Here is a 26,576-nt window from a genome sequence, read left to right as displayed (position 1 = left end):
AGGTCTTCTGACCTGGGGTTAAGGTAAAAATTACTAAGGACATCTGTAATTTTTAAAGAGTCTGCTGGCATTGAGGTTTTGCTTATTGCAAAAGTAGTTGAAGCAGCATTTTGGGGGGTATATTGGGCCAAGAGACGACTGGTAGACAAATTGATAGGAATTGAGATCTAGAGATTTAGTAGAAAGACCATTAGCAAGTAGTTACAGTGATCCAAATTAAATCTTGCTTATAAAATGAAGGAGACCTTTATGTATGAACTCAAATCATTTCAGACCATCTGTATTGTAAAGTGCAGAGTGGGAAGCGAGCAGTTCTTTTAAAATAAACTTCACCCTTAGAAACTGGCAAAGAACCTGAGCATGTGGCGTTCACCCCTGCAAATCTCACCAAGCTTCACTGCCTCCTGCAAATACCTTCCAGGAGGAGAGGGCTGGGAATCTGATAATGTACACATTTATGAGGATTTCCCTGTAGGATTGGTTTTCTGTTGTTTTCCTGTTCCATTTTCACTTAGAGAGAAGATAACCCTTAAGTTTAGTTTGGAAATAAAACTAATTGGACTTACTTATCAGCTGGTTAGATTGAAGCAGCTGAAGGAAGCCTGTCTGTGAGTCAGGAGTCAGTCAGCAGATGTTCTTGCCTGCAGTCTGACTCTCAAAGTTGAGCTCCGATGCATTGATTTACGTAGAACAAATTCACACAGTGGTGAATTACACCCCATGTGACCGCAAATCATTAATTTCCACTACTTCTTCCCATGCGCCCCAATTTTGGATCTGTGCTGCCATCAGCCTGCCGGTGACAGATTATGATTTCATAAGAAATAATATTATCAGAGGTTCATTACCTAAAACTTGTGAACATAGTTACTCCTGCTTCCTTGTGCTCTTTCTCATCTCATTGACTGTTGTACCACTCTAATCCCACATGCAAACACTACATGTAGACATGAGCTTCTTTTGTTGACTTTGCATTTCTTCTGAACCTTGGAAAACCGGACTTTCACCCATCTAATTCCACCTATCTGATCAAGTGTCAGAAGTCCTCAAAGAGCAGGAGTGGTGACTAATATTGCTGAAGATTTCAATAACAAAGGGAAAGCTTGTTCTGCAGGATCTTTTTTCCTTCTTTTTGACATTAGTGTCCCCTAAATGTCGTTTGTATATTTACACGGAAACCTATTTTGATTCACATAGTACAGAAAGGCGTAGAGAGAAGAGTATAAAAATGCCATAATAATTGCTTGGGAAATAATCACAGTAGATTTTTAAATCTTTGCTCTGGGCTCTGAGGCAAATGTGTACCTATAAGATCCATAGAGAGATTCTGGGCTGGACTCTTGTATATTACTTTCCACAATAAAAAACTTGTTGTTGTTTAAAGACTGTTCTGATACAATGCAGGTTAGAGCTCGTACATTCTTCCTGGAGGTTAAGTTAAAATGAAACTTCTTTTCCTAGCAATGGAAAGTCACCTCTGTAAAGTATGACATATCTCAAAAGCCTCATCCAAATCCATTCTGTTTTCTTGCTTTGAACTGGGACCTAACCAGGCAAATTTGAAACTGTGGCTTCACAACAAATTAGACATAGTTATTTTCTAATTGAGATGCTATAGGGAAAAGAACAGATTTGGACAGAACCAGAGATGTCAGAATCATCACATCAAAGTTGCTCTTAGAATTTATCTGTAAGTGTTTTGTCAGTCAAGTAGGCACTTGCTTTTCTCACAGGCCATTTAACATTAGGATCGTGTCTCCTTCATTTGTCTTCTTGAAATATTGAGGACACATTGATCTTCATGTGCCTGACAGTCAGACAGGAACATCTGTACTCTGCCTGAAAACTGATGTCCGCTATCAGCTCTTAGAAGAAACGTTTTAGCCACGAATACATTCAGTCATTGCCCAATGAAATCTTTAAAAAGTAGCTGGGATCTCCTAGAAACTTTGATGAACACTTTGCTTAAAGACAGTTTTTCTACTGTAGCAAATGCCTTCTCTGTTGTCCTGCTTTTTCATTGTGTTAAGCAGAAGTATCAGATACAAAAGCCAAGAAACAAAGATCCTGGACATCTTTTTTCAACACCAGCACGCTGAGTATACACCTGACGTCTCCATCCTGCTGGTGACAATGTCTTCATTAGTAATACAGAATGACTTTACTACTTGTTTAACTCCACTGTAACACCAGACTGCTTTTGCCCCACAACTTTTTTGCTCCAAAACAAAATATTGTGAAAGCTACAACTTGATTGAAGAAAGAATCAGATTTTAAAAGAATGAAAACTTTCTAGATAGAAAGTCTGATGATTGCAATTATGCCAGCATTATGGTATTGCAGTGGGCTAGAAGTCAATGATAAATAGTACCCTCAATACAGTAGGCTTAAGGAGAAGCAAAAATATAAATATTCAGAAGTGAAATGGTGAACTTGGTAGGAAGGTGCTGAATTAGGCAAAAATCCAAACGTAGATAGTTGGTGTAATCTCAAACCTGTCAGCCTTGACAGTATCCTCTTAAATGACTCCTTAAAAATGTTAATTGCACATCATTGGCACTTCAGCAATGACATTTCTGCCATTGAATGTCATGGAGACATTTTTCCTTTTATTATCCTTGAACAGGAGAAGTGAACTACTGGAATTAGCCACCAAATAACTGTATCATGAAATGTAATGGATCTACCTCCAATATTTATGTTGGTCTCGCTTTTAATAAGCTTCTTTTTACATTTAGAATGAGTAAGAGCTGTGGATGGTATTAGAAAGGCAGCGTTGTTAAACTTTGCTTTATGAACTGTAAAATAAAGGTTTGTCCATCAGACTTCCAGAACTACAGGTGCTGAAAGCCCTGGGGTCCGTGGGTTTTGTAAATTTGAGTAAGAGCTGGTTTATAGCAGCAGACTGAAGAAGTTGGACACATTTTTGTCTGTTCACTAGCATCAGCTCTCTGCACCTTCCTTTTTTTGTTTTAAACATGAAGAAAGAAGGGGAAGAGTAAAAGAAAGGGAAAATAGCCAGGGAAGAAGAAGGGAAAAGGAAAGTGGAATCAAACACCCCAGCAGGACAGCGTTTTAGGATTTTCCATGGTGAACTCAAAACAGAGGTGCTTTGTCCAAGATGGCTCCTGCAGCTGCCTCTCCATCTTTACCCTTTCAGGGGAAGGAGAAAGATAGAAAAAGCTAATACTTCCTTATTTTTTATTGCTGTCTAACCTGCTGCCTCTATCGTACTTTAGGGAACTTCTCACCTTATGAGGTTCAACTTCCCTCCTCATGAGGTTCAACAGGGCCAAGTGCAAGGTCCCACACCTGGGTCGGGGCAATCCCTGGATTCAATACAGGATGAGGGATGGTGTGATTGAGAGCAGCCTGTGGAGAACGACCTGGGAGGGCTGATTGATGAGAAGCTCAACATGAGCCGGCAATGTGCACTCACAACCCAGAAACCAACTGTATCCTGGGCTGCATCAAAAGCAGCGTGGCCAGCAGGGCGAGGGAGGGGATTCTGCCCCTCTATTCCTCTCTCGTGAGACCTCATCTGGAGTCCTGTGTCCAGTTGTGGAATCCTCAACATAAGAAGGAGATGGAACTGTTGGAACAGGTCCAGAGGAGGCTACAAAGATGATCCAAGGGCTGGAGCACATCCCATATGAGGACAGGCTGAGAGAGTTGGGGCTGTTCAGCCTGGAGAAGAGAAGGCTCAGAGGAGACCTTATAGTGGACGTTCCAGTACCTGAAAGGAGCCTATAAGAAAGCTGGAGAGGGACTACTCATGAAGGCTTGGAGTGATAGGATGAGGGGCAATGGCTATAAACTGGAGAGGGACACATTTAGGCTAGACATAAGGAGGAATTTCTTCACCATGAGAGTGGTGAGGTCCTGGCCCTGGTTGCCCAGGGAAGCTGTGGCTGCCCCATCCCTGGAGGTGTTCAAGGCCAGGTTGGATGGGCCTTGGGCAGCCTGGACTGGTGGGAGGTGTCCCTGCCCATGGCAGGGGGGTTGGAACTGTGTGATCTTTAAGGTCCCTTCCAACCCAAACTATTCTACGATTCTGTGATATCTAAACTTTTCTTTTTTTTATGGTCACATCGTAAAGGGCGGCCTGATGATGCCAAAGCAGTGAATCAGGGGATGGAAGGCTTAATGTGAGCAACACTTCCAGAATACCACTGCCCTGCTGTCTTTCACACTTCTCCATGCACAACCCTGGTTCTACAGTGCTTGTCACAGTTTTATACTGTAAACTCTTGATACACTGCAGCAAAGTGGAGATGGTAACGTTCCCTTGCAAATCTGACCTTGCAAGATTGTACTGCATAATTGCAGTTGACAGAGATTTTGAAGGAGCAATATATTATTACTCAGCCTTGTGATGATAGCTTACGGATATGTGTATTCAGAGTGGACCACTCTAAAGAGTTATCCAGGGCAGTGTCCTAAAGTGTAAGTATGCCTGCAAATAATCAGTACATCTGCATTAGACCACTGTACCTCACTCTGCTCTCCTCTCAGTCTTCACCTATATCATTCCTATTTGTGTGGTGTTTCAGCTAAGCACAATATTTATCATGCTATCACTGCTAAGACTATCTTTTCCTTAGACTAGTTTGAAAACCAAAAATTGGTTTACCCTAATTTTATTTTACTTAAGCATAATAAGGACCATGTGAGTAGCTTACAACATTAAAGAAAATTTAAAAGAAAAGAGTAGGATTAAAAAAGTATATCTTATATTCTACAAATACTAAGAAGGGAAATGGTTGGACTCGATGATCCGGTGGGTCTCTTCCAACCTGGTTGTTCTATGATTCTATGATATGATCTGAGACAGAAGATATGATCTGAGGTTAGGGAAGAAGATTATATTCCTGCTGCAGACTGCTCTTTAGTGATGCTTGCAAAAATATATTGACTTTCTAGAAATAAAACTACTTCTCCGGCTTCCTCAGGCTGATATTCTCTAGCTCTAGATTGTACACAGTATTATTCAGTTCCCTGCAGCTTCTAGTCCAAGGGACTGCACACAAACTGAATTTGCTCTGTGCTGAATGAAACTGCAGCCATTGAGCTTATTTCTCAGAGGACACAGCTCATTTCAAGATCTTTTCCTGCCCGTTCAAGCAGCTTCACAGACACCTTGAAAGCTCTTTGGCTAAATCGAAGGTCTCTCCAGATAGCTGCCACAAACCAATTGTTGATCATTGCTTCTGATCTGAAAAATCGCTGTACCTTCTTTGTGCACTTGAACTTGAGCTTGAAAAGGTGCAGTTGTATCCCAGTGGAATTCAAGGGAAGGCATGTGTCTGTCTCCCACAAGCTTGGCCTCTCATTGCCCCATGAACTTTATTCAAAACCAGTAAGTTTGAAAAACTACATTAGTTCACCTTCAGATTTTCTTCATTGTTTCACCATAATAATCAGCACTGACTGACATGTTTTTTTCCATTTACTGTGCCGTTGTCTCCTGTTTTTTTACATCCATTGCCTCCATGAAATGCAGATATTTTATCAACTTTACCTGGCTGATGGATTATTAACTTTCTAGGTGTTTTTTGCAGTAGGCAAGTGCTGCTACTCCATTGAAAAGGAATGGGGATCTTAATGCGCTATTATTGTTGGAGTTTTGAGAGCAGCCCAAAAGCAGATATGCTAGCAGAACAGTGAAAAAACCCCTCAGCAGAAACTATGGGAACTGGAATCTGAAGGCACCTGACTTGTAAATTAGATCTGCATTTCGCTCGTCTCACTTACATCTGCAGTTTCATATACGTGTAATTTGTCTTGCCACCTGATTCATAGTGTAGTTTCATCTTCAGTTTGTTTCAAAACAGGTGCAAATTCCTGATACACTTGCATCTACAGGAGCAATACCCAGAGGGATGTTAAGCATAGCAATCAGCAGTTAGGCTGCATCCTTTTCTTTGATCAATGTGTCATCTGAGGGTATGACACAGTGCAGGTGTCCGTCCAGTATTAGCAACCAGTTACTACAGAAATCAAGTTGTCATGTCAAAAGCATGTGACGCATCTTCACTGGAAGAGATGGACTGTTAGGGGCCTCCCCAGTAACCAGACCCTTCCACATCTCTCTGCTGTTTTGGTCATATTTCCAAAATCTCATTGCCAATTGTGCATACCTTGATTTTTTTTAATAACCCTCCAGAGAATACCAGTTTAGCACATGGGAGTGCGTGCTCGTGACCTGTCTCTCGAGTCATGCTGCATTGTAGTTTCTGCAAGTAGGTCTTATTATGAATGACAGACACAGTGGAGGCTGAAAGATAAGCCTGAATCTGTCCATTTCATAAACAGATTTAACAAATGGGGTACCTTATTCTTTATCAATTACAGGGATGCTGTAGCTTATAAATGGAATGAAACACACGTGCAAGAGATTTGTAATCAGAAAATCTATTATATAAGCTGCTTTTTCGAAGGTGACTGCTGTCTTTGAATGTCTTTCACTGGCTGCTTCCAAACTGTTAATGTAAGCAATTAAAAGTGAATGACAAAACATGCTTCTGTGTATTTGATCTCGTCTGGCCACTTTTAGCAGGGTGAAAGAACCATACAATCTAATGCTGATGATCAGAATGATTCTGACTTCCTTTCTCCATTTGAGAGCACTGAGTTTGAAGTTAAATCTCTTAAAATCTCTGCTTAGAGTCTCCTTTCCAATGATGCCCCTTGGAAGATTTTCAGTACTTACACATTTGCTGTCTCCAAAAGAGGAAAATACTGCTTACTTACAGTGATTCTGGAGAGATTCCAGCATTGAATGAATACTAAGTAGAAAATGTCCTTCTCAGAGGCAGGAAGAGATGATGAATCACCGTGAAAGCTTATTTCTTGACCAATCTGCCTAAGTATTTTGTTATCTGAAATTATAATGAAGACATTAACAGACTAATATCTTGTGCAAACTGAGCGGAAAGTGAAATAAAGATGGGAGATGATGATAGCTCAGTGCTGGGATTTGCACGTAGCCTTTGTATGATGGCACCAGCCTGCAGCAGAGGGTCACACACCTGCTTCCTTCGGGAAAAGGGAAAAATCAATCTCATCTACCTTGTGCCTGGCTGTGATGTAGTATCAGAGAAGACTAATGAGCCTGCTAGCTTGACTGTAGCATTTATTGGTGATTAGTGACTCTAAAAAAATGCTCTGCATAGAAGAAAGAAATTGGTGAGTTATTGTGATCCCCAGTCAGGTCTCCTTCCTTTAGGGACTATCTCATTTAGCTTTCTGCCTGTCCAAGAGAGAAACGTTTCTGGTTTTGTATACTCTATATAGCAACATGACTTTTGCTGTTTCTTCTAGCATAGCGGTTAACATCACTGAGATCAGCAAGGCTATAGAGAAGTTAGATAGACGCTGTTCATATTTTTTGTATCTAGAAGAAAAAGATATTCACCTTGTTTAACTGGGAAATAAAGGCTCAGGAAGATCACACCCCAGTCTCTTTCTACCTTATGCCACCCAGACAGTGCATATTTCATCAGCTAAGAATTTCCCTTGCATGTGGGAACTCTCAACATAAGTCAGCAGCTAAAGCATGAATATTCATCTTTCCTGCCTGGCATATTGTCAAACCCAAACGAGATTCTGAGGCTCAGGACCAAAAGGTAACATATTCAGGTGCCTAAATTAGCAGACAAACACCAGAGGTTTTTTAAAGCTCCATGATTTTTAAAGCTTCCTCTTGATTTTATTTTAGCTGTAAGGATTAGTATCCTTGTCTTGCCTGAGGTCACTAAAGGATGCTGTGAAAATGCTGGGAAGTGAAATGAGATTTCCTGTCTCAGTCCAATACCTTAATCAAAAAGCTATGTTTTATATCACAGTTTATGACAAGAAAGCTAAGAAACCTTATTAACTAATCTAACTCTCATCTGGACTGTGTGAAGAAGTCAAGCACAGTGTTATGTCGTCCTTTTGAAGACATACATATGTATTATGTTATGTTGCTCAAGAGTTTGATAAGTTATACCTCAGATATTTTCCTTTGAAGACCTTTATAATACTTTTAATATGGTAGTTTTCCATGAAATTATGTCCTTCCTATCTTTTAATTGCTGAAATAGATCATATTATTCTTTCTCCTCTGCTGGCTTTTATGGTTTAAAGATGAAAGCTAGGCTAATATTGCAAAATAAGATATTTAAACTGCATTTTTGTCTCCAGTAGTTGGCATTCCTCTTCAATTACCACATCCTTACCATAGTTTTTCAAGAGGATTACCTTTGTAACAGCTCTTACTAAGGACCTGCTGAAAGAAACGTATTAAGCATTTGTACTCCATTTGATCAAGTCTTTCAGAAGGGAAGTGAATGGCTCAAGGTCCCAGTGGTGGATATTACATTGTTTAGCTAATAGGTATCTAATTCTGAGCAACTCAGCTTGATAATGACCCACTCTTTGTTAGCATTGAGTGCTGATTGTGTAAGTGAATTGATGTGTGAAGAGCTGACAGGTAATTTCATCATCTTTCAAGTCATCATCAGTCATACTTTCCAGATCAGGTTCTCCATGTTTTGTGAGTTTGTCTTAAATTACTGTAATTCATCCTGATCCTAGGGTGTGTCCATTGAAGATGACCCAGTTACCAAATGTGGTGAGAAAAAGGTACAAGAGGTGCCGGAAACTGAAAATAGCAGGAATAGAGGAACATACATCCTGTACCCCATTATAGTCTTCTCTAAGATGGGAAGAGACATGGGTTTATACATCTAAGTGGGCTGAAGTACAGACTGCTCTGGGGTCCAGTTTGACCAGTGGTTTTTGATGAGAGTTTGTCTCTATACGTAGTAGAAACATGCTTCAATACGGTAATTTTAGTGAAGAGTAAGATGTGCACTGTAACTGATAGATAATGGGGTTTGTACTCTTCTCAATTTTTTATGTCATTTAGTAAGTGCTGATCTTGCATTAAGATGTCACTGTCAAACTAGATAGCATTAAAGAGGAAAAGAGTTGCTAAATTTTCAGCAGGTCGAAGTATTCTCGGATCCCTAGGCACTTTCAGTAAAAATCTGTTGGAATAAAGGATGGCTAAAAAATGGTTTTAATCTAGGCTTTTTAAAAATTTCTCTTTTGAGAGCTACTGTAATAAATCGATATTATTGATTTAGCCTGTAGCAGTCCTAAGATTCACTCATTTAAGAGTCGAAACCACTCTATTACTCAGAGCAATAACCTAACACTTTGAAATCTCTCATCAGAGACTCCTGGTCCACACATGTAGACAGGCATTCAACAAAGATTTCCGTTTGTTATGGATCTTACGTCAGCTGAGATCTCTGCACTGCTTTTCTTAATAATTATCTGCCTTCCTTCTCCCATGACACCCTGTGAAAGCTTCTGCAGCACTGGGCCTGTGGTTCATTCTTTCTGGGCTCAGCTGAGCCCTGGCCATGCGTGGCCAGTACAAGCCATTTTATCACTGACAGGTTGAACATCATTCCACCTCTTATGCGACCTCTGCAGAGAAACAGAATCTATTTTGCATTCTAGCATCCGTGGTATTACCCACATTGTGAGTTTACCCATGGGCTTAAGTGTGGGTTGTGTATGCACGATAGTATGTTTTAAATCCTATGTGTTAAAGAGAGGGTGAAGTGCAGCTTTTGATACAGCCAGTCCTGGGTATCCATAGAAAAAGAGTCTCCTTCCAAGGGTAAATATTTTTCAGGGAACTGAAGACTTGAATAATCAATAAATAGTTGCAAAGGAATGCTTAATATCCTGCTCAAAATTTTTCTAAAATCAAGAATCCTCGTTAAATTAGCACTATCTGATATCAAAAATGTGTGTTCTGTCCATATGGTTGGCGAGACCTGGTGAGTTCCATTGCAGTTTCTCCTTATGTCACTTCTGTTTTGCCTTTTATGCATTTTTTATTATCTTTCCATTAACGGAATATTTCTGTTCCGCCTTCTTTTTCTATAACTGTGCTCCTCAGAAACATTCACACAGCTCTGCTGCACAGTTCCTCCTCATTCTCCTGGGGCAGTACTTTACTGCTAGCCTATGCCAGCAGTAAATTACTAACCCCATCGCTAACTTGCTGGTTCAGCTGCTGTAACCAATAAATAGCACCTAATCATTGCCCATCTGCTCCTGCTAAGGAATAACCGTGGGTTCAGTGCTCCTCACTTGTGCCTGTGTGCTCAGACCCAGAGCCGGAGTGGCTGTTTAGCAGATCAAAGGGGGAGTCCTTACTGCCTTGTGCAATCACATGATCCAATCTAACCCTGAATGATTAGCATATTTATAAATTAAAATAAATCCAAGGAGGAACTGGCCCAGGGCAACTCTCAGTCCAATCAAATTAGACTCATATATCCACCCCAGAGCAGTTCCTTAGCAGCCCTGCCTTCATGAAGCTTCATTTGTAATCGCTACGTGCTGTGTACTTTAGAAAAGTTTTGTAATTACTTGCTGTTCCGGCTGCTGAGCAGTTCTAAACGTTAGATATTAAGGAATTGCTGTTTCAGTCAGTGAACAAGCTCTGAACATTAAATGTGCTTCATGAGAAGTTTTTTTTCTCTGCCATTACACATCTCTAAAGGCATATTTTTCTTCAAGTGGATACTTTCCCAGCTGTTGATCACCTCTCTGTTTCTTCTATATGAAGAGAGAAGGAGGAAACTGATGCTAGGGTGACATTGTTTAAAGGCTTTACTGCTGTGGAGAGAGATGGGTGCATTACTCACAAATGCAGGCTTTTAAATAATTTTGCAGATCATCCTGAGAAAGTGCCAATAGATGATTCATCCTGATCCTCGGGTGTGTGAAGATGGCCCAGTTATCAAATGTGGTTAGGAAAAGGTACTTTTCTCATGCCGTGCATATTTTTGGACGTTTTTGTGTCACATGTTGTACAGATTAAATATTTTAGCAATGTTTTACCAAATTCTGTATAAGAATTTTTGTACCGTTTTTGTGTCTCTCCACCACAATTCCTTGGGAAGAAGCAGCCTATCTTTGTCATGGGTCAAGAAGATGCTTGGCTGAAATAGCTCAGTGAGTGGTTCTGAGTGCTCATTGAGAACTGGGAATCCAAATTAAGCAGATGTTTTTGTGGCAGTGTTGTAAATGGCAGCAACAGTGTCTTATTTCACAGACTGGCTCCTCAATTATCAAAAGTATGCCTCATGTACAGAATGATGTTGAATTTAAGGACTGATACACCAATGACCATTTAAGTCTATAGAATCAAGTGCTATGGTTCCCATTTCCATTGGTACCAAAATGATGGTCCCATGGCTAACGAGAGATTTGGAAAAGTGCAGCTCGTTTCTTTACCTTCTCCCAATCTTCCACATAACCTTGTGTGTGTCATGTAGCCTCTCCTCTCACATGCAAAATGAGATAGCTGTGTCTACAGTGAAACAACAAAGAGATTTAGGAGTGCATGACCCTCAAGCCTGACTGCAACAGATGGCATATAAATAGAATATGGACACTAAGTTCCTCATTTCAGTCCTCGAAGATCACATGGTGTGGTGGAAAAGTGATTCCGATAATTCTACATTTGGGACTAAGGAACTCATTTTATGTCAGACTTGTTTATGGTGGAGTTTAGTGCTTTTCAGAGATGCAGGCTGTTGTTCATGGCTCCGGTGAAGATAATATTGCTGAGAATGCAACAGAGGCAATAGCAGTCAAGTGCAATTTACATTCCAGCTGCGCAGTATGCTGTGTAGTCCCCAAAATGCGTATGTGTGTGCATAATAGATGAAAAAATGTTGAAATTTTCTTTGGTTGTAGTAATCAAAGTCATTGAGAATCATGGACTTCAAATACAAAACCCAGAAGACACACTAGAGTCTTCTTGTGTATTATTGGTTGGAATAAAAGAAGAATCTCATGAATACCTTCACATGTGAACTTCAGAATATACATGCATGTATGAGATATGGAATAAGGATACTGAGACAGGAACTTTAAAAAACTGTTTTTACACTAAGAGCCGACGAGCCCCTGCCTGCAACACAATCCCCGGAGAACTTCCCAAATGTGTCTGCATGTGCCCGTGTTAACTGTAGCCAGCTGGAACTAAGGTTTATGCTGCAGATGATCTCAGCAATGATGTAAAAAAGATGCAGTCACCTCATACAATCTGTTTTCAGTTGTAGATCATCATTACAAGGGTGTGTGGATACCTAGATATGGGCAGCTTCAGCAGGCTGTGGTCTGTCCACGCTGCAGTTAAGAGTGCCACGAAATGCTGCATAGAAACAAGATGGTCAAAGATTTTATTCTGGGTATTTCCACAGGTTAGCTCAAAGCCAGGCAGCTCAGTGAGCACCAGCCAACTCTTAGAAAATGTCTGAAGGCCCAGGGGAAACTGGGTGTTGTGAATTGAGAGCTGGGAGCCTGGAGGAGGTGATCAGCCCTCACCTAAGTCAGGAATCAGTTGGAAACGAGCTCTTTCCCACCTACAGCTTCCTACCTAGAGCTCTCTGGTCCTACCACTAGACTTGTAAAGGTACCCATTTCACATCTGCTCTGAGGCCATTTAGAGAAGTGTAGACTGGATCAGGAAAACTTCCCTGACTTATGTTATCTCTTGGAACAGCTTTGATGTGTGCAAAAATTTATTCTCTATTTAACATAAGTAAAAGCACTGAGATAGTCAATCACATGGAGAAACTTTTCTCTGTCAGTTGCTAAGCATCAGATCTAGAAGTGTTGAAAATAGTGGCATTTCAGGTGTCATTAATCTAAACCATAATGGCACTTTCAACAGCTAAATGAACGCGATAGCTCAGGTGATTCAGGTATCTTTGCATATAATCATGCTTTCAAATAAATTACAAAGTTCAATCCCATATGTATTCATTTTGGGATGTCCCAGAAGTGTGTAAACTACAGTTATTGCAGTTGCCTTGTATTTACAAGCTGTAAGATTTATTTAGTAGGAACTCTTCAAATGGGAATAGGTTGGTCTTGAGTTATGAATTGCTAAATCCATCCATCTATTGCATTACTACACAAAAATCACTCTTTAAATGCATGGAGGAAGTATACTACTATTGCAAAAGTGTTACAACATCTCTCTTTTGACACAGCAAGAAACTAGCAAGAAAATAAATGTAAAGCATTAGGCAGTATTAAGAGTTTTCAGAGTAAGCCATCCAAATGAAAACCCCTAATCAAAATAATAATTATCAGGGGAACACATTTGCTTTCAAAGTAATCATGCAAAGTAAAGCACAGAATATGTCTTAAGTAATAAAACATGGTGATTTCTGTTCAAGAGGTAAAAAGAAAGTCTAGCACTTGAGAATATAAGTGCTTTGTACATGATCAGTTCTTGATGGATTTTCTCTGAAATGGGCCTTCGTGTATTGTACATAAAAAAAATAAAAGAGGAAAAATTGAAGCTCTTATGTGATAAATGAATGCATCCAGCGTTGTGATGAAGCTGGGATTGGGTTACTGAAGCTAGGAAGATGCCTGTCTTTTCTTTATTTTAAAATTATTACAGTGTAGGGTTAGATTGAAGTAGTATTCTGTGAAATAGCAAGACTTTCTACACTGTGGCAGACATTTGGAAAGTTCCCATATTAATGTATATTTTCTGATGCAAAAAATTTGTACTTTTTTTTAAAATGCAATTAAACTAGGACGTAGTCCAGCAAATTTCTTTCAGATATTCTTTTTATTTCTGATGTCATTAAAGAAATTTAATGCAAGGGGAAGACTTTCAGCATGTAGTTTCATATTTGTTATTTAAATTGTCTTATGCCTCTGACTTCATAGTACATTTTACCTGCCATAGTGTTGTTCTTTCTCCTCAGTCTCAGGTACATAGGTTTTTTTTATTTCCAGAGCATACCTTTAAGTTTAGTCTAATCTTGTCGTTTTGCCATTTAATCATGTTAATATTTTTTAACTGCTTCCCTGCAGCATATATGAACTTCAATTGCACCGAGTTTCATTGCTAAGGATTTATGTGATTTTGATTATGGGTGTATACAATGAATATTGGTTTTCTTTTTGGCCACGCTGATGCAGGGCTCTTCGGTCTTCCTGAGCTGCACTGAACTTAACTTTGGTTGATCGAGGTCAAATCCGTCTTGCAGTCGGGTTGACTCATACTTGCAAACTCATAAAAAACATGTAATGGAATAAAGTGTATGTTGCTTTCATCAGATACAATATCCTGGATCTTATCCCTCCACATAGTGTTCTGAGTGGAATAAAAGAAGTTGTAGATTGGAAAAGGCCTTGTGGTATATCTGCATGTAAATAGCTGCATTTTCAAGTACCTAATATGATATACTTTATTTGCCATCTTCGGTGAAAGTAATAGCTCTTCCCTTTCCTTGTTTTCCTCTTTTCAGAAGTAACAGTTTATTCAATGAGGTCGTGCAGATGAACTTTGAAATAGCCAGTTTCAGCAGCCTTTCTGGAACACAGCCCATCACTTGGCAGGTGGAATACCCTCGGAAGGGGACAACAGACATAACCTTGTCTGAAATCTTCATCTGCCAGAAGGATCTTGTTGGAATTGTGCCATTGGCCATGGTAAGAAACTGTTTCCGCATGTTGCTCCATCCGATCTGTATGTGGTCTAAGAAAACGTACACCAGGCTTCAGACAGACTAGCAGAGGAGTGCTCTCCGCCCTGCCTCCCCATTTTATAGCGGTACAGGAATAATAGTTAAAATCATGCCTGCATTTAACAGTCTGTACCCATCACACAGTTTCATTTCTTATAAACTTACCACAGAGAAGACAGATGCTGCCACTTTAAAAATCTCTCTCAGACTTTAAATCCTGAATTTCTGTCATGCCCTGTTCCCTCTAGGCTACCAGTTGGTAACGCAAAACTAAGTAAATTTACCTTCCCATTTCTAATTACCATTACACGGCTTGAACTAGCAAGCTGTAGAGCAACTGTAGAAGGCCTCGAGCACCGTCTGCTGAAGACTAAGTTGCTTGGTCCTTAGTAGGCTGAGGCTGATACTAATTACCTTGGCTGTTTCCCTAATAGCATAAGAAACTGTTGTTTAAAAAAAGAAAGAGAAAATAATAATAGCCTCAGTCACACAATTTTAAAAAATGAAGCATAGGCTTACGTGGAAAATGCCTCGGGTTAAAATCTGCTTGCTCTGCTTTGTGCTGTAGGCTCGGTTGTGGGCTATGTACCTCCCCGTGAAATCATACCCATTGCTTGTCTTTACAAGGCTACCAAGTCTTATTTTTGGAAGCAGCGTCTCGTTCTCTTCCTCTGATCTAGTGAAGATGCAGTTGCCTCTGTAAAGCAAGGCTGAGACAATGAGAGCACTGAGACTTAGCAGTTAGGGCCCCCTGCTACGAGTGAATACCCTAGGACTAAATTCCTGCTCCAAATCAAGCAAAGAAGACAATTCACTGGAGTCTCCAGCATCCAGGGTGCACTGTTTTTAGATAACCATTTTATTTTCTGTGAGATTAAGGTACGTGCTGAGAACTTTCTCTGTGCTCACAGGTGAAGTAGGCAGTGAGCATTTATTTTGAAAGTCCTGCTGAACCTCGGGAAAGGGAGAAACTCAAAGCTGGACCATGTGCCAATTAAATAGAGGAACTGCACGTGCTACCATTGGTCAGTGTTAGAACTCAGGATTTGGAAGAAGAGATAGAGGTAGACATATCCATCCCACTTGTGAATTTTGCCTCTCCTATGCATAATCTTGGTGGTGATATTCTGGCAGTCTTCTCTTTGAACAGTGTTTCAGTGGTTTGCAGCAGATAATTAGAGGAGTATTATTTCCTGGAAGTCCTAGCCTTCAATATATTCTTCCCCTTTGAAGAGTAAAACTGCTACTCATATCAAATGAGGTCATGCCCAGCAATTTCCTGATCCAAAGTCTGTTAAGTCAGCAGAATGCCTCTGCTACATTCCAGATCTGAGAGGGAAATAATTGTCCTCATTACCTGTGGGGTTGAACAGGGAATACGTATTTGAGCTTCTGCCCTCTAAAGACTTAAGAACATGCATAAGGAAGGCTTTGCTGGTCAGATTTTATCTTGAAGTAGATGCCTCCTGTACCAAATGGTAGACAACTGTCTACCGGCAGACTTAAAATCTTCTTGTTCATTTTTTGAAAGAATTCATGAGCTTCTTCTCTATATTCCATATCAGAGGAAATCAAGTTGGGGTTTTTTTTGTGTCTTATATCAGGGTCTAATGCCTCTGCACTTGTATAGAAGGCTCAAGATTTACTTGCAGACTTGTGTCTGTTCTAGATTAAAATTCATCCATTTACAAGTATTCCTTTAAGAACTGGAAATCTGAATTAATGAATTTAGCAGTGTATAAATCATATAAGGTGAGATCCTTTATTCCCAGCAGATGTACCAATAGGCACTCTGGGTTTTGCAAAAGGTTCCAACAATGAAAGCATTAAACCTTTCTCTTTGCAAGGCTTTCTTGTGTTTATCTCATTTCTGTACCTTGTGATAACACTTGGCTGGAGCCAAAATATTCTGTGTTAACAGAATCCAGTCGAATGGGGTAGCAGTGCAAAATTGGCTTTGCTAGCAGGATATTAGTAGATAAAGGGAATTTTCAGAATTTTCTGTTGGCTAACACTGCGTATCCAGCCAGGGGGCTTTCTTCATTTATGCATTAATCTCTAGCTGAGCTGATTACCTGGCAGTTCTCCTGTTCAGAAACAAGAGTCACACTGAAAAGAGAGAGGGTGATACTGTATTTACTGAGAAGTCAGACCACTGAACCACTCACTGTAAAGCAACAGCATATTATATTGCACCAAAATTAAATATCAATGTTTATCAGCAAGCGTGTTTCATAATTCTCTCGAGGGTAAAGTAGATTTTGGTCATTTAAGCATGGGGTGTTCCTCCTGAAAAAGGACTAACATCCACAGTAAAATCTGTCATTCAGAATTTTTAAAGGTGCCCAAAAAAAAGGAGAAGAAGGAGCTGCCTGAAGGTATTGTACTGGATTGGGATGTAGGATCTGATTGAGTCTCTGCCATTGGTCTGATGGGCATCCCAGTCAGTCTTTCGGGGATGTAAGCAGCAAACTTTTGCTTGTTTTATTATAAAGGTTGTCTCTGACTCACAGAGTAAAACGTGTCTCATGTGAGCCATTCCAAACTTAAGAAGCGAGAAAGACCACGTATCCTTTATAGGCCTATGCTTGATGACTTTACAAAAAAGTAATAAGATGAAAACCAAGAGGGCCTTCAAAGGTTAGTGTGATTGTTGCTACAGTAGTTTGGATTGAAAGAGATTAAAGAATTGGCATTGTCAGTAACAACTGAACTTGGAATTTTAAAAGAGCCTTGTAGGACTTGGAGCAGTGGAGCAAGTGGTGGGATCCAGCTGCTGAAAAATCAGCGCAAGTTCATCATGGAGTCAAAAGAGAGGAGTTTAGTACAATCCATGTTCTGTGTGCTCATCTACTGGGCTAACTAGTATATACAAATAAGAAACAATACCACAGTGATGCTGCTACAGTGAACACTACAGTGAAGTAAAATAAGCAAGAGAGATCAAAACTACTGGTCTGAAAATAAGTGTAAGAACTTTTTCCTGGAAAAAATGAGATGTAAATTTGAAGTAAAGAGTATGTTCTTCCTCAGCTCAGAAGTTAATCAATCTGAATAATTTTGGAGGACATTTCACCCTTGAAAGTATTTAGAGAGAAAAACGAGACAGAAAAGATAGGAAAATTTAATTGTAACTGGTTCTGTTTGCTTTCAGAAAATATATCCCACTGTCTGATGACAGGTGAAATCTACACCAGCAATTTAATCTTCCAGTAGAGAAAACCTACTGTCCAAGTTGTGCCCTATTCTGGCATTTCTGATTTCATGTTACTTGTTGCAGGATCAATTAGGAAAGTGCTTTCATAGAAGCTTAATTAATTATCTGCTAAGCTGCTTTTGAAAACCTTCTCAATTAATCACAAGTAACCTCAGAACTTGCTAATTAAGATGTACAAGGTTGCTTAACTTACTTCCCACATTTCCTCAGATTTCTATCCCATCATGAGCAAACGCAGTATTGATTTTTCCATTTGCCTCGATTAAAAAGCAAAACCAAAATTGTTCACATTTGTTGTATGTGCGCGCATACAGGTCCCACTGAAGAGCTCTCTATGTTTGTGTTCTACATGGGACATGTTTTAGGAAATTTCGTACTTTAAATGGGTAATACACTGTTTTAATGCCATTAAGTTTTGCTTTTGTCTAGGGCAAGATAGAAGACCAGTGTATAGCTGCGTTGTTTGATGCCAGTAAGACATATCAGTGTTATGTAAGATGTTATGTAAGAACTCCTTCCTGGGATGTAGATTGGCAAATTAATGGTGTAATATTTATGGAAGACCATCTAAGTCCCTGTATACAGAACTGAAGTAGTAGTCCTTCAATGGCAGGATAAACTCCCTCCGAATTAGTTCATCGCTAACTGTGACTTATGTGAAATCCAAATATTTAATGTGCTGAAGCATAAACCCACTCTCAGGAGTCTAATCTGAGAGTTCTAGTCTGAATTTACTCCAAAAGACACTTGTCACCATGGGAAGCCATAAAACTTGCTCATCCATGCATATTTCCTCTTTAAAATAACAGGAATACCAACTTTTTTGTGGGCCTTTCAGGCTTCCTTTATCAGGCTCTGTAATCCATTGATTGCTGCTTACAAGCAAATCAAATTTGGAAGAGCTCTCAGGCATTCTTAAAGGTCATCGCTGCTGTGTCACACCCCACGTTTTTAGTTCTCCCCACCTGCATCGGTGGGTCTAATAAAAAATATCATCTATCTCTGCATGTCCTGCATTTCTACTGATATCATTTCATTAGGAAGTCCTTGGTTTGCGTGTACCTTTCTTTACATTCAGAACTCAATGTATCAACAGTTCTGCTGTAGAAGTGAGCGTATGAACATCTAAGAAGCAGAGCTGTGACTCAGCCAAAACCACTTTTTGACTTTTTTCTCTATGCTTGTTAACTTGCTTTCCATGAAACCACAGATCATTGAAAATATAGCTCCCAAAGCAGTATTTGTTTTACATACATGTTATGTATACCATTTCCTGGGGTAAAGAATTTTTAAGGTATTTCATTGTAATGAAGTCCCTGTAATATCACTTTAAAATATGTGCCTAAATAAATAGAGTTTCCATCCCTGCACAGTCTGTGACTTCAAACCATAAAGCTCTATCTGTTTCAAGGTCACAGAAGTGCAGAATTCTCACTCTTGTTAATCTTTCAGTCTTGAATGAAGCGGGGGGCAACAGGCACCAAGGAGCTTTTCAGAATATGAAATTGGACACTATATGTAAACAAGTACTTTGCATACCAGACTTTTCATCTTACAGATTCTGTCTCAGGTAATTTAATTATGAATCACATCAAATAAACACTGTGAATTGAATGTATTTGATGTAAAACTATCCTATTACTATTAGTAATACTAAGTGGGGCAAGTTAAATTGACTGTGAAGCCCTAAATAATGCCATGAAGTCAAGTGTTTTTAGCATTCAGTTACAAGACTGAGTGCTTTGCATAAAAAACAGAGTTTCACTCTTCTGACGTTGAGGGAGAAGCAGTAACTGAGCTCACTTCTATGCCTACAGCTTCCATCATGGCAGGTTACAATTGTTTAAATGAGGAGAGCGTTTCTTCCTTTAGATTGATGATTTCACTAAAGTTGGTGTCATTGCTCTATATTTATCCCAGATGAACTCACAAGCCTGCATCCCTTCCTTGTACATTGCCCGTGTTACATAGTGCGTTGAGCCGTGACTAGCAGTGCATATCGATTAATCTTATCTGTTAGGAATTGGCTTTTTTGTTGTCTGCCCATCAGGAAACAAAAGCAGAAAAAGGATGAAGTACTGTTCAGTGATCTTAAATCGGTCAGAAGATGCAGACAACATAAAGAATTCAAAATGGCTCAATTTAACATTGCCTTTTTAAATCCCAGTCATCATTTCTACAGCCCCTGCACTTTTCCCTCTAGTTCCTGTTTTCCTTTTATTTACTACAATCGCATTCAGTCCTACCTTTTTCAGGAAATGAGAATGGATCAATAAGGCTATCTCAGCTGGCTAGAATTAATTTTCCTATTGAATCAAGTTGTATGTCATTTTCTATGCAGCACAACAGTATGTATAATATCCTCTTCCAGCATCCCTCATATCTGACAATGCTATTGAATGGATTACTTTGAGATTTTTAAAATGCTGAGGAGAGATGGGGTCAGCTCGCTTCCAGATTTTTAAAGATCTCTGCCATATAGAGAACTTCTGGTTTTCTTTGCTAATTTTCCTGCCTGTAGGAGAGAGATATTAATACAAGGCTTAATATATAGGCTTCTCAGCCTCGACACAGGAGAAGTTCTGCAAACCAAACAAGAAACTGCAGAACAATGAGAATGTGCAGTGAGACAGCCCGGGACTTAATTATTGGATGCTTGGTGTTGGGTAACACCTAAATGCTCCCCTCGAAGAGGAGCATCTTGGAGTGCTAAATGCTTCATAGACAAATGACAGCCAAGTCAGAAACCTCTAGAAAATTCAGTCCGCAAGCCAAGCTGATGAAAGTCAAGGTGTCGTTGAAGGTTAAATGAAACTGAGCTCCATGAATGGGAAAGGAGGGACGACACAGCTGACACCAGGACATAGGATCCCACTTTTTCTCTAACACAGCAGGCATGGGGATTAGAGATCCCCTAGCCAGTCCGTGCTTGATGCTGATCATTTGTACATGTTGGAAGGGTACCGTTGTGGTTCTTTCTTCTGGCAGCGTGGCACAGTGCCGGGCTGCATGGAGATGCCCAGGGGCTTGTGCACTGATTCTTAGCATTGCAAGTTCACCTAAGTCCACATTCTGCTGCAGATAATAGTGCTATTGGTCCGTGTCACTGCATTGTGTAACGTGAAGTCTGGAAATCCCTTTGTTCTTGTGATTTATTGGGCAGGATTTTGGGACTGCTTTGAGTATTGGCTCAGACTGGTGGTAACTGCTCCATCAGAAAAAAAGCTTCTTAAATAGCAGTTTATATTTGAAATGACAGCTGATTACATTGTGATTGTTTAACATAACCACTAAGGCAATTCCACTGCTGCCATACACGTGTGAGTAGAGACCATGCAGAGACATCATCACGAGCCAGCAGACAGTGGGCTCTGGGGCCAGATGATGGTGCTTGAGAAGGACATTCCAGGGCTGTGCACTTTGATGCTGTTTCTGCTAAGGATTGTACTCGCCCTGCGTGCCCCCCACTGCTGCCTTCAGTGCCAGATCAGATGGAAGAGGGCAGAGAAGCACTTGTCAGCAGGAGCAGGACACCAATTTCAGAGGTTGGTATTGTGCACAAGTTTGCAGCTGAAACAGAACCAGAATTTAAAGGCAGAGAAGTTATTAATTTGTAAGACTGTAGCATGCATTAAGCACTTCAGACTTCAACCAGAGTTCACCTATGACCTACGATGGGGCGCGAATGCTGTGCCTGATTCTGAATCTCCTGTAGCACTGCACTTGTGCTGCCAAGGATTCGGAAGAATGAAAGGGGAGATAGAAGAAAATTGCATGAGTTATTTGTGAGGTGCTGGCAGAGCTGGAAGGGGTCTTGGTTGCTAGATTGTGTCCTCTTCTATGGCAGTTAATAAACCAGGTTTCACCTAAACTAGTGCTTTCTCATTAGTTTTAGCTAACAATCAGGTGTCTTGATTTAACTGATAAATACAAGTCCAGGCACTGCCCAAACTTATTCCAGACAACAAACATTTGTGGTTTACCACAGAGAATAAACAATCGCCACCTTCCCATGCTGTCACTTAAAAGAGATGCCAGGCTGAACAGTGACTGCTGGAGCAGACCAGGTATGTTTGCAGACGTGGCAGTGTTCCACAGCAACTTCTCAACTTCAGTTTGCCATTAGATACATGTTTGCCTTAGCCCATTTTCAGTTTACAGTTCATTATCTAGCCAGACTCTCAGCACTGAGGATGTTTGTCATGGAATTCGTTAGGAATCTGTACTTCAAACTCAGTAGTTCTGCTTGAGGGAGATAAACCTAGGACAGAATTCAGTATGGTTCTGAGGAGAAAGGGACCTTAAAGACCATCCAGTTCCACCCCCTGCCATGGGCAGGGACACCTCCCACTGGATCAGGCTGCCCAAGGTTCCATCCAACCTGGCCTTGAACACCTCCAGGGATGGGGCAGCCACAGCTTCCCTGGGCAACCTGGGCCAGGGCCTCACCCCTCTCACTGTGAAGAAATTTTTCCTAATGTCTAGTCTAAATCTGCCCATTTCCAGTTTATACCCATTGCCCCTTGTCCTATCACCACAAGCCTTTGTGAACAGCCCCTCCCCAGCTTTCTTGTAGCCTCTTCAGGTACTGGAAGGTCCCTACACGGTCTCCTCAGAGCCTTTTCTTCTCCAGGCTGAACAACCCCACTGTCTCTCTCTCTCTGCCTATTTGTGCAGTGGCTGCTATAAAGATGTGGGGAGCATCAGTGGTGATGGGATTTGATCTGTGCGTAATCCCAGGATCAAAAGAGGACCAAGAACATACCAGCGACTGGGCTACTAACAAAACCTGCTGTGCTAAGCTGAGGGTCTGTATGTAAAGATCTTTCTACAATGCCCAACCTCTCCACATTGATGCTAAATGAATTAACAGACCAAAACTTCGGGGCAGTGGCCCCGTTGCTGTGGTGTGGGCTTTGGACCAGGGTTAACCTGCAGGGCCTGGCAATGCAATCCAGACCAGACAGTGAAACTATCAAGATTGTTTTTCCCCTCAGAAACAAACCATGCCCAACACTTACAGCACCAGCATCATAGCATGGGAATCAACAAGTCAGTGCGCTGCTGAGAGTGAGGAATTCAGCAAGCGAATGGAAACAAAAGTAACACTGACATTAATTTTAATCAGGCCTTAGTCATCTGATTTGTCCTCTGCATTTTTTTTTCTAGCAAAGCTGATTGTGTTTCTGCAAGATTTGTTATCTCCAGGAACAATAATATGGGCTGTAATGATGTAATTTATTGCTGCAATTTGCTTTTGGAAATCCTCTATTAGTGAAAAATAGCAACAGCGCAGTTTTATTAATTACAGTAGTTGAATATTGAATGCTGACTGTCACTATCAAGATTAGTGACTGTGCTGTACTCTGCTCTCCAGGGCCCTGCAGGACCAGAGCTGCGCATGTTTTGGAGGTTGCGAAATGAGTGTTTTGATTAAAGTAAATAAGTGTAAAAATATATAATTCAAGTTCACTAGGGACTTTGAGAAAGTGATAGAGGGAAAAATTAGCCTGTAAATCCAGTATGGAAAAACACACCACCATAATGTGGTTACGTGTGGTGTGGTTCTACAGCACAGCCCATTTATCTGTACTCTACCCCACTTCTGACAGGTCAAACCTTCAGGTTCATTATTGAGTTTTACTCTCAAGATGCCATTCCAGGAAGAAGTACGTTATCTTTTTTTTTTTTCTTTTTTCTTTTTTTCTTGTGTGGAAATTTTCTACTTTGGCGTTACACTTTTATTTCTGTTTGCATAGACTGGATTTTACTGGGATGTAGTTGGAGAAAGAGCAAGTGGACAAAATCACCTTGTGTCATTTAAAGGTGAATTCCTTTTGTGTTCTGAAACAGTGCACAACTGAGTGAAATCCAAAAGGCTTGTTATAACCTCTTTCTGATCTTGAGCTCTCATTTTGGAGAGCTAACAGAAGGTAGAGGGCCTCCTGCAGCATATATTATGTCAGCAGCAGAAACCAAAGTGATCAGTCTAAGACCTGGATGTACTTTGGAATCATTTTGTATAGGGTACTCCATGTCTGTGTGCCAATACTAAGAAGTTTTTATATGGCTCGAAACTTCGATTGAGCCAACAGAGAAGACTATGTTTGAGATTCTGGATCTGGGACAAAATGTCAATTGCAAGTGTTGAAAAGCAGTGACTAACAGTGGTTCTGCCAGCTGGCACAAGGGATCCTGCAGCATATGTTTTAAGAATGCCTGGAAGCTTCAGGAATGAGCTCGGTGTGGTAATAAATAAGTCATTTGAGACTCAGTAATTCCTCCTCACTGCTTCAAATTATGGACTACTCATTAAGCACTGGGAGACTGTGATGTGCAAAAATAGGAGTTGTCTGATGGACTGGACGTCACATGTCTGGATTTAATGTCTGCCTCTTTTGGATCTTTGGCAACACTCAAATCCACAGCAGGTTATCCGTTTTTTAAATGGACACAGTAGTTAATATTTCCAATGGCATGATGCAAGTGTTTGGCTTAAAAGATAATTCTATACTGCTGATTCTTTATAAAGGAAAATTCCCTACTCGAACATGAATTCTAGTCTCCCCTACTGGCAATGTTGGAGTCCCAAAGACTGAAAATAAAAGTGCAGCAAGGATTGTGGCTAAAGGTAATGTCTTTTATTAGGCTATCCAATAGGGTCAGAAAAAAACAGCCAAGCTTTCAAGCACCCAAATCTTTTTTTCAAGCCACTTTCAGTGCTGTAAGTTACTGTGAGATGCTCAGATAAAGATAACGGCCACTGTGGTTGCTCCAGGTTACACTAATGAATAAAATACTGCTTTAAACAAATGGATTTGATCCTTTTGTCCTTCATATCACTGACTTATACAGTGATCACAACAACCTATTTCAAGGGTGCTTCTCTAGCCATTGTGATCTTGCAAAGCAGCCTCTGAAGGTAAAACATGTTTTTGCTTGAATAAGGAGGAAATAATTACATCTGTGATTATACATAATTAATATATTTATTTTGTCTCCTTCTACATGTATGCTGGGTTTAGCTCCTATGTGTTGTAAGGCCCACCAGTCTGTTAGACATGTATCTGATCAATATTTTAATTTTCTCACTTTCTCATTGTTTTGCCTCTACAGTTTCTGGTGTCTGTAAAGTATCTGCTCTCGTTAATACAATAATCATGTTCTTGCCCTCTATGTGCTTTGCTTATGTGGACCTGCTATGAAGTCACTGAAATGAACTATTTGAAAAGAAAAAATAATCTAAGGGCAAGGACAGGAAATAATAATGACTATTTTCTGCATTTTTATGGCTACTTTTTCATAGCCATTTTGTAAGAATCTCTATTGCGTCTTTGTTACAGATTTTGCTTACTGAAAATTAAAACTGTACAGCAAAATAAGAAAAGAGCAAGTAGAAATTTTCTCTTGCCATGTTCAAAATAGAGTAAATTAAATAGAAATAATCCAGCAGAAGCTGCTTGCTTCACTTCCACTGTGGTGTAGATAGAGTTCTGACATCCACAAACTTGAGCCAAGTGGTCACGTGCACTTCGCAGCTGAAAACTGAGGACCTTAAGGAACTTGTAGAAGATGAATACTGCCTATTAGAAAGAGAAAGTAACTCATTAATAATCCAGGACATATTAATCTACACAAATAAAACAAGTTCACAACCCTCCACAGCAGCCATAAAAATCACCTATGTATCCATGTTACCCTAGTTACTTAAACCAAGAAATTGTCCTTGGGACTTAAAGTCCATAAAACATTTAAAATTGCTTCACCTTAGCAATAGAGCGCATCCACCCTGCTCTGTGTTCAGTACTACGCTGCTCCCTTGAAACAATCAGGTTAGATAAAATTTTACCTTGATTTTCCAAATGCCACAGTTTATTAATCATTATTTTGGCATGTAGCGCTACAAAAATCTTGGTTCATACTCACTACAGTCTGGGACCTCCACCTGAAATTGCAGGAGGAGGTTATAGTAGGCAACGTATTTTCATTGACTGTAAAAGAGTTTTTACTGCCACTGTAAGGAAATGGGGTAAGGACAGTAGCCCCTCTGTAAATGGGGACCATAAAGAAGGCAGGTTAGAAACTTAATTTGCACAAGGAGAAGAAAGAAGGAGGTGATCCCGGTGTAATACCATTAAAGATGCCATAGAGCCTGAGCCATCCATCCAGGACTAGCCGGTATGGCACAAGACCTACAGGAGACCTGTGGCCTTATGAAAGAGCTTCTGGTGTCCAGGCATGATACCTATGAGCGTGTAAAAGGCTGTCTGTTCTTAGGCATAACAATCTTCTTCCAGAGCTGCAAATTGTGAATTGGATCTGTTGTGAAACACATCCCCAAAAATGCCATCTTTTTTTGGTCTGTAACTATGCTGATGTCTTCAGTGCATAGTTTAATTTTTCAAAATATACTTTGTTGACAGCTTTTCTTGCTATTGCTGAACAATATAGTACTACAAAACGATGTAAATAAAAAGCACTAAACATCAGGCCCTCACTATAAGGCTTCTCTAAGTTGTTCTTGACTCCCATCATTTAGAACCCATGTTAAGATTTCTGTCTTTGCTGCCCAGCATGACTTTGTGCTGCTGTTATGCACTATGTCTCTACAGATGTAGTATATTTTCTACAGAATCATAGAATAGTTCGGGTTGGAAGGAACCTTAAAGACCATCCGGTTCCATCCCCCTGCCATAGTCAGGGACACCTCCCACTGGATTAGGCTGCCCAAGCCCCATCCAACCTGGCCTTGAACCTCCAGGGATGGGGCAGCCACAGCTCCT

At 40.3% G+C, this 26,576-nt stretch overlaps 1 protein-coding gene across 1 annotated transcript in view; it reads left to right on the top strand.

The window, feature by feature from the left end:
• Positions 1-26,576, top strand: part of TMEM132C (transmembrane protein 132C) — a 222,145-nt gene that overhangs the window by 148,236 nt on the left and 47,333 nt on the right. Inside the window, exon 4 of the mRNA XM_069871350.1 lies at positions 14,358-14,541. Within this exon, the coding sequence (XP_069727451.1) occupies positions 14,358-14,541 (184 nt within the window). The remainder of the gene's footprint in view (positions 1-14,357; positions 14,542-26,576) is intronic.

Source organism: Phaenicophaeus curvirostris, chromosome 17 (assembly GCF_032191515.1).
Source record: "Phaenicophaeus curvirostris isolate KB17595 chromosome 17, BPBGC_Pcur_1.0, whole genome shotgun sequence".
Classification (NCBI taxonomy): domain Eukaryota; kingdom Metazoa; phylum Chordata; class Aves; order Cuculiformes; family Cuculidae; genus Phaenicophaeus; species Phaenicophaeus curvirostris.
This window is presented reverse-complemented; position numbering and strand designations above follow the sequence as displayed.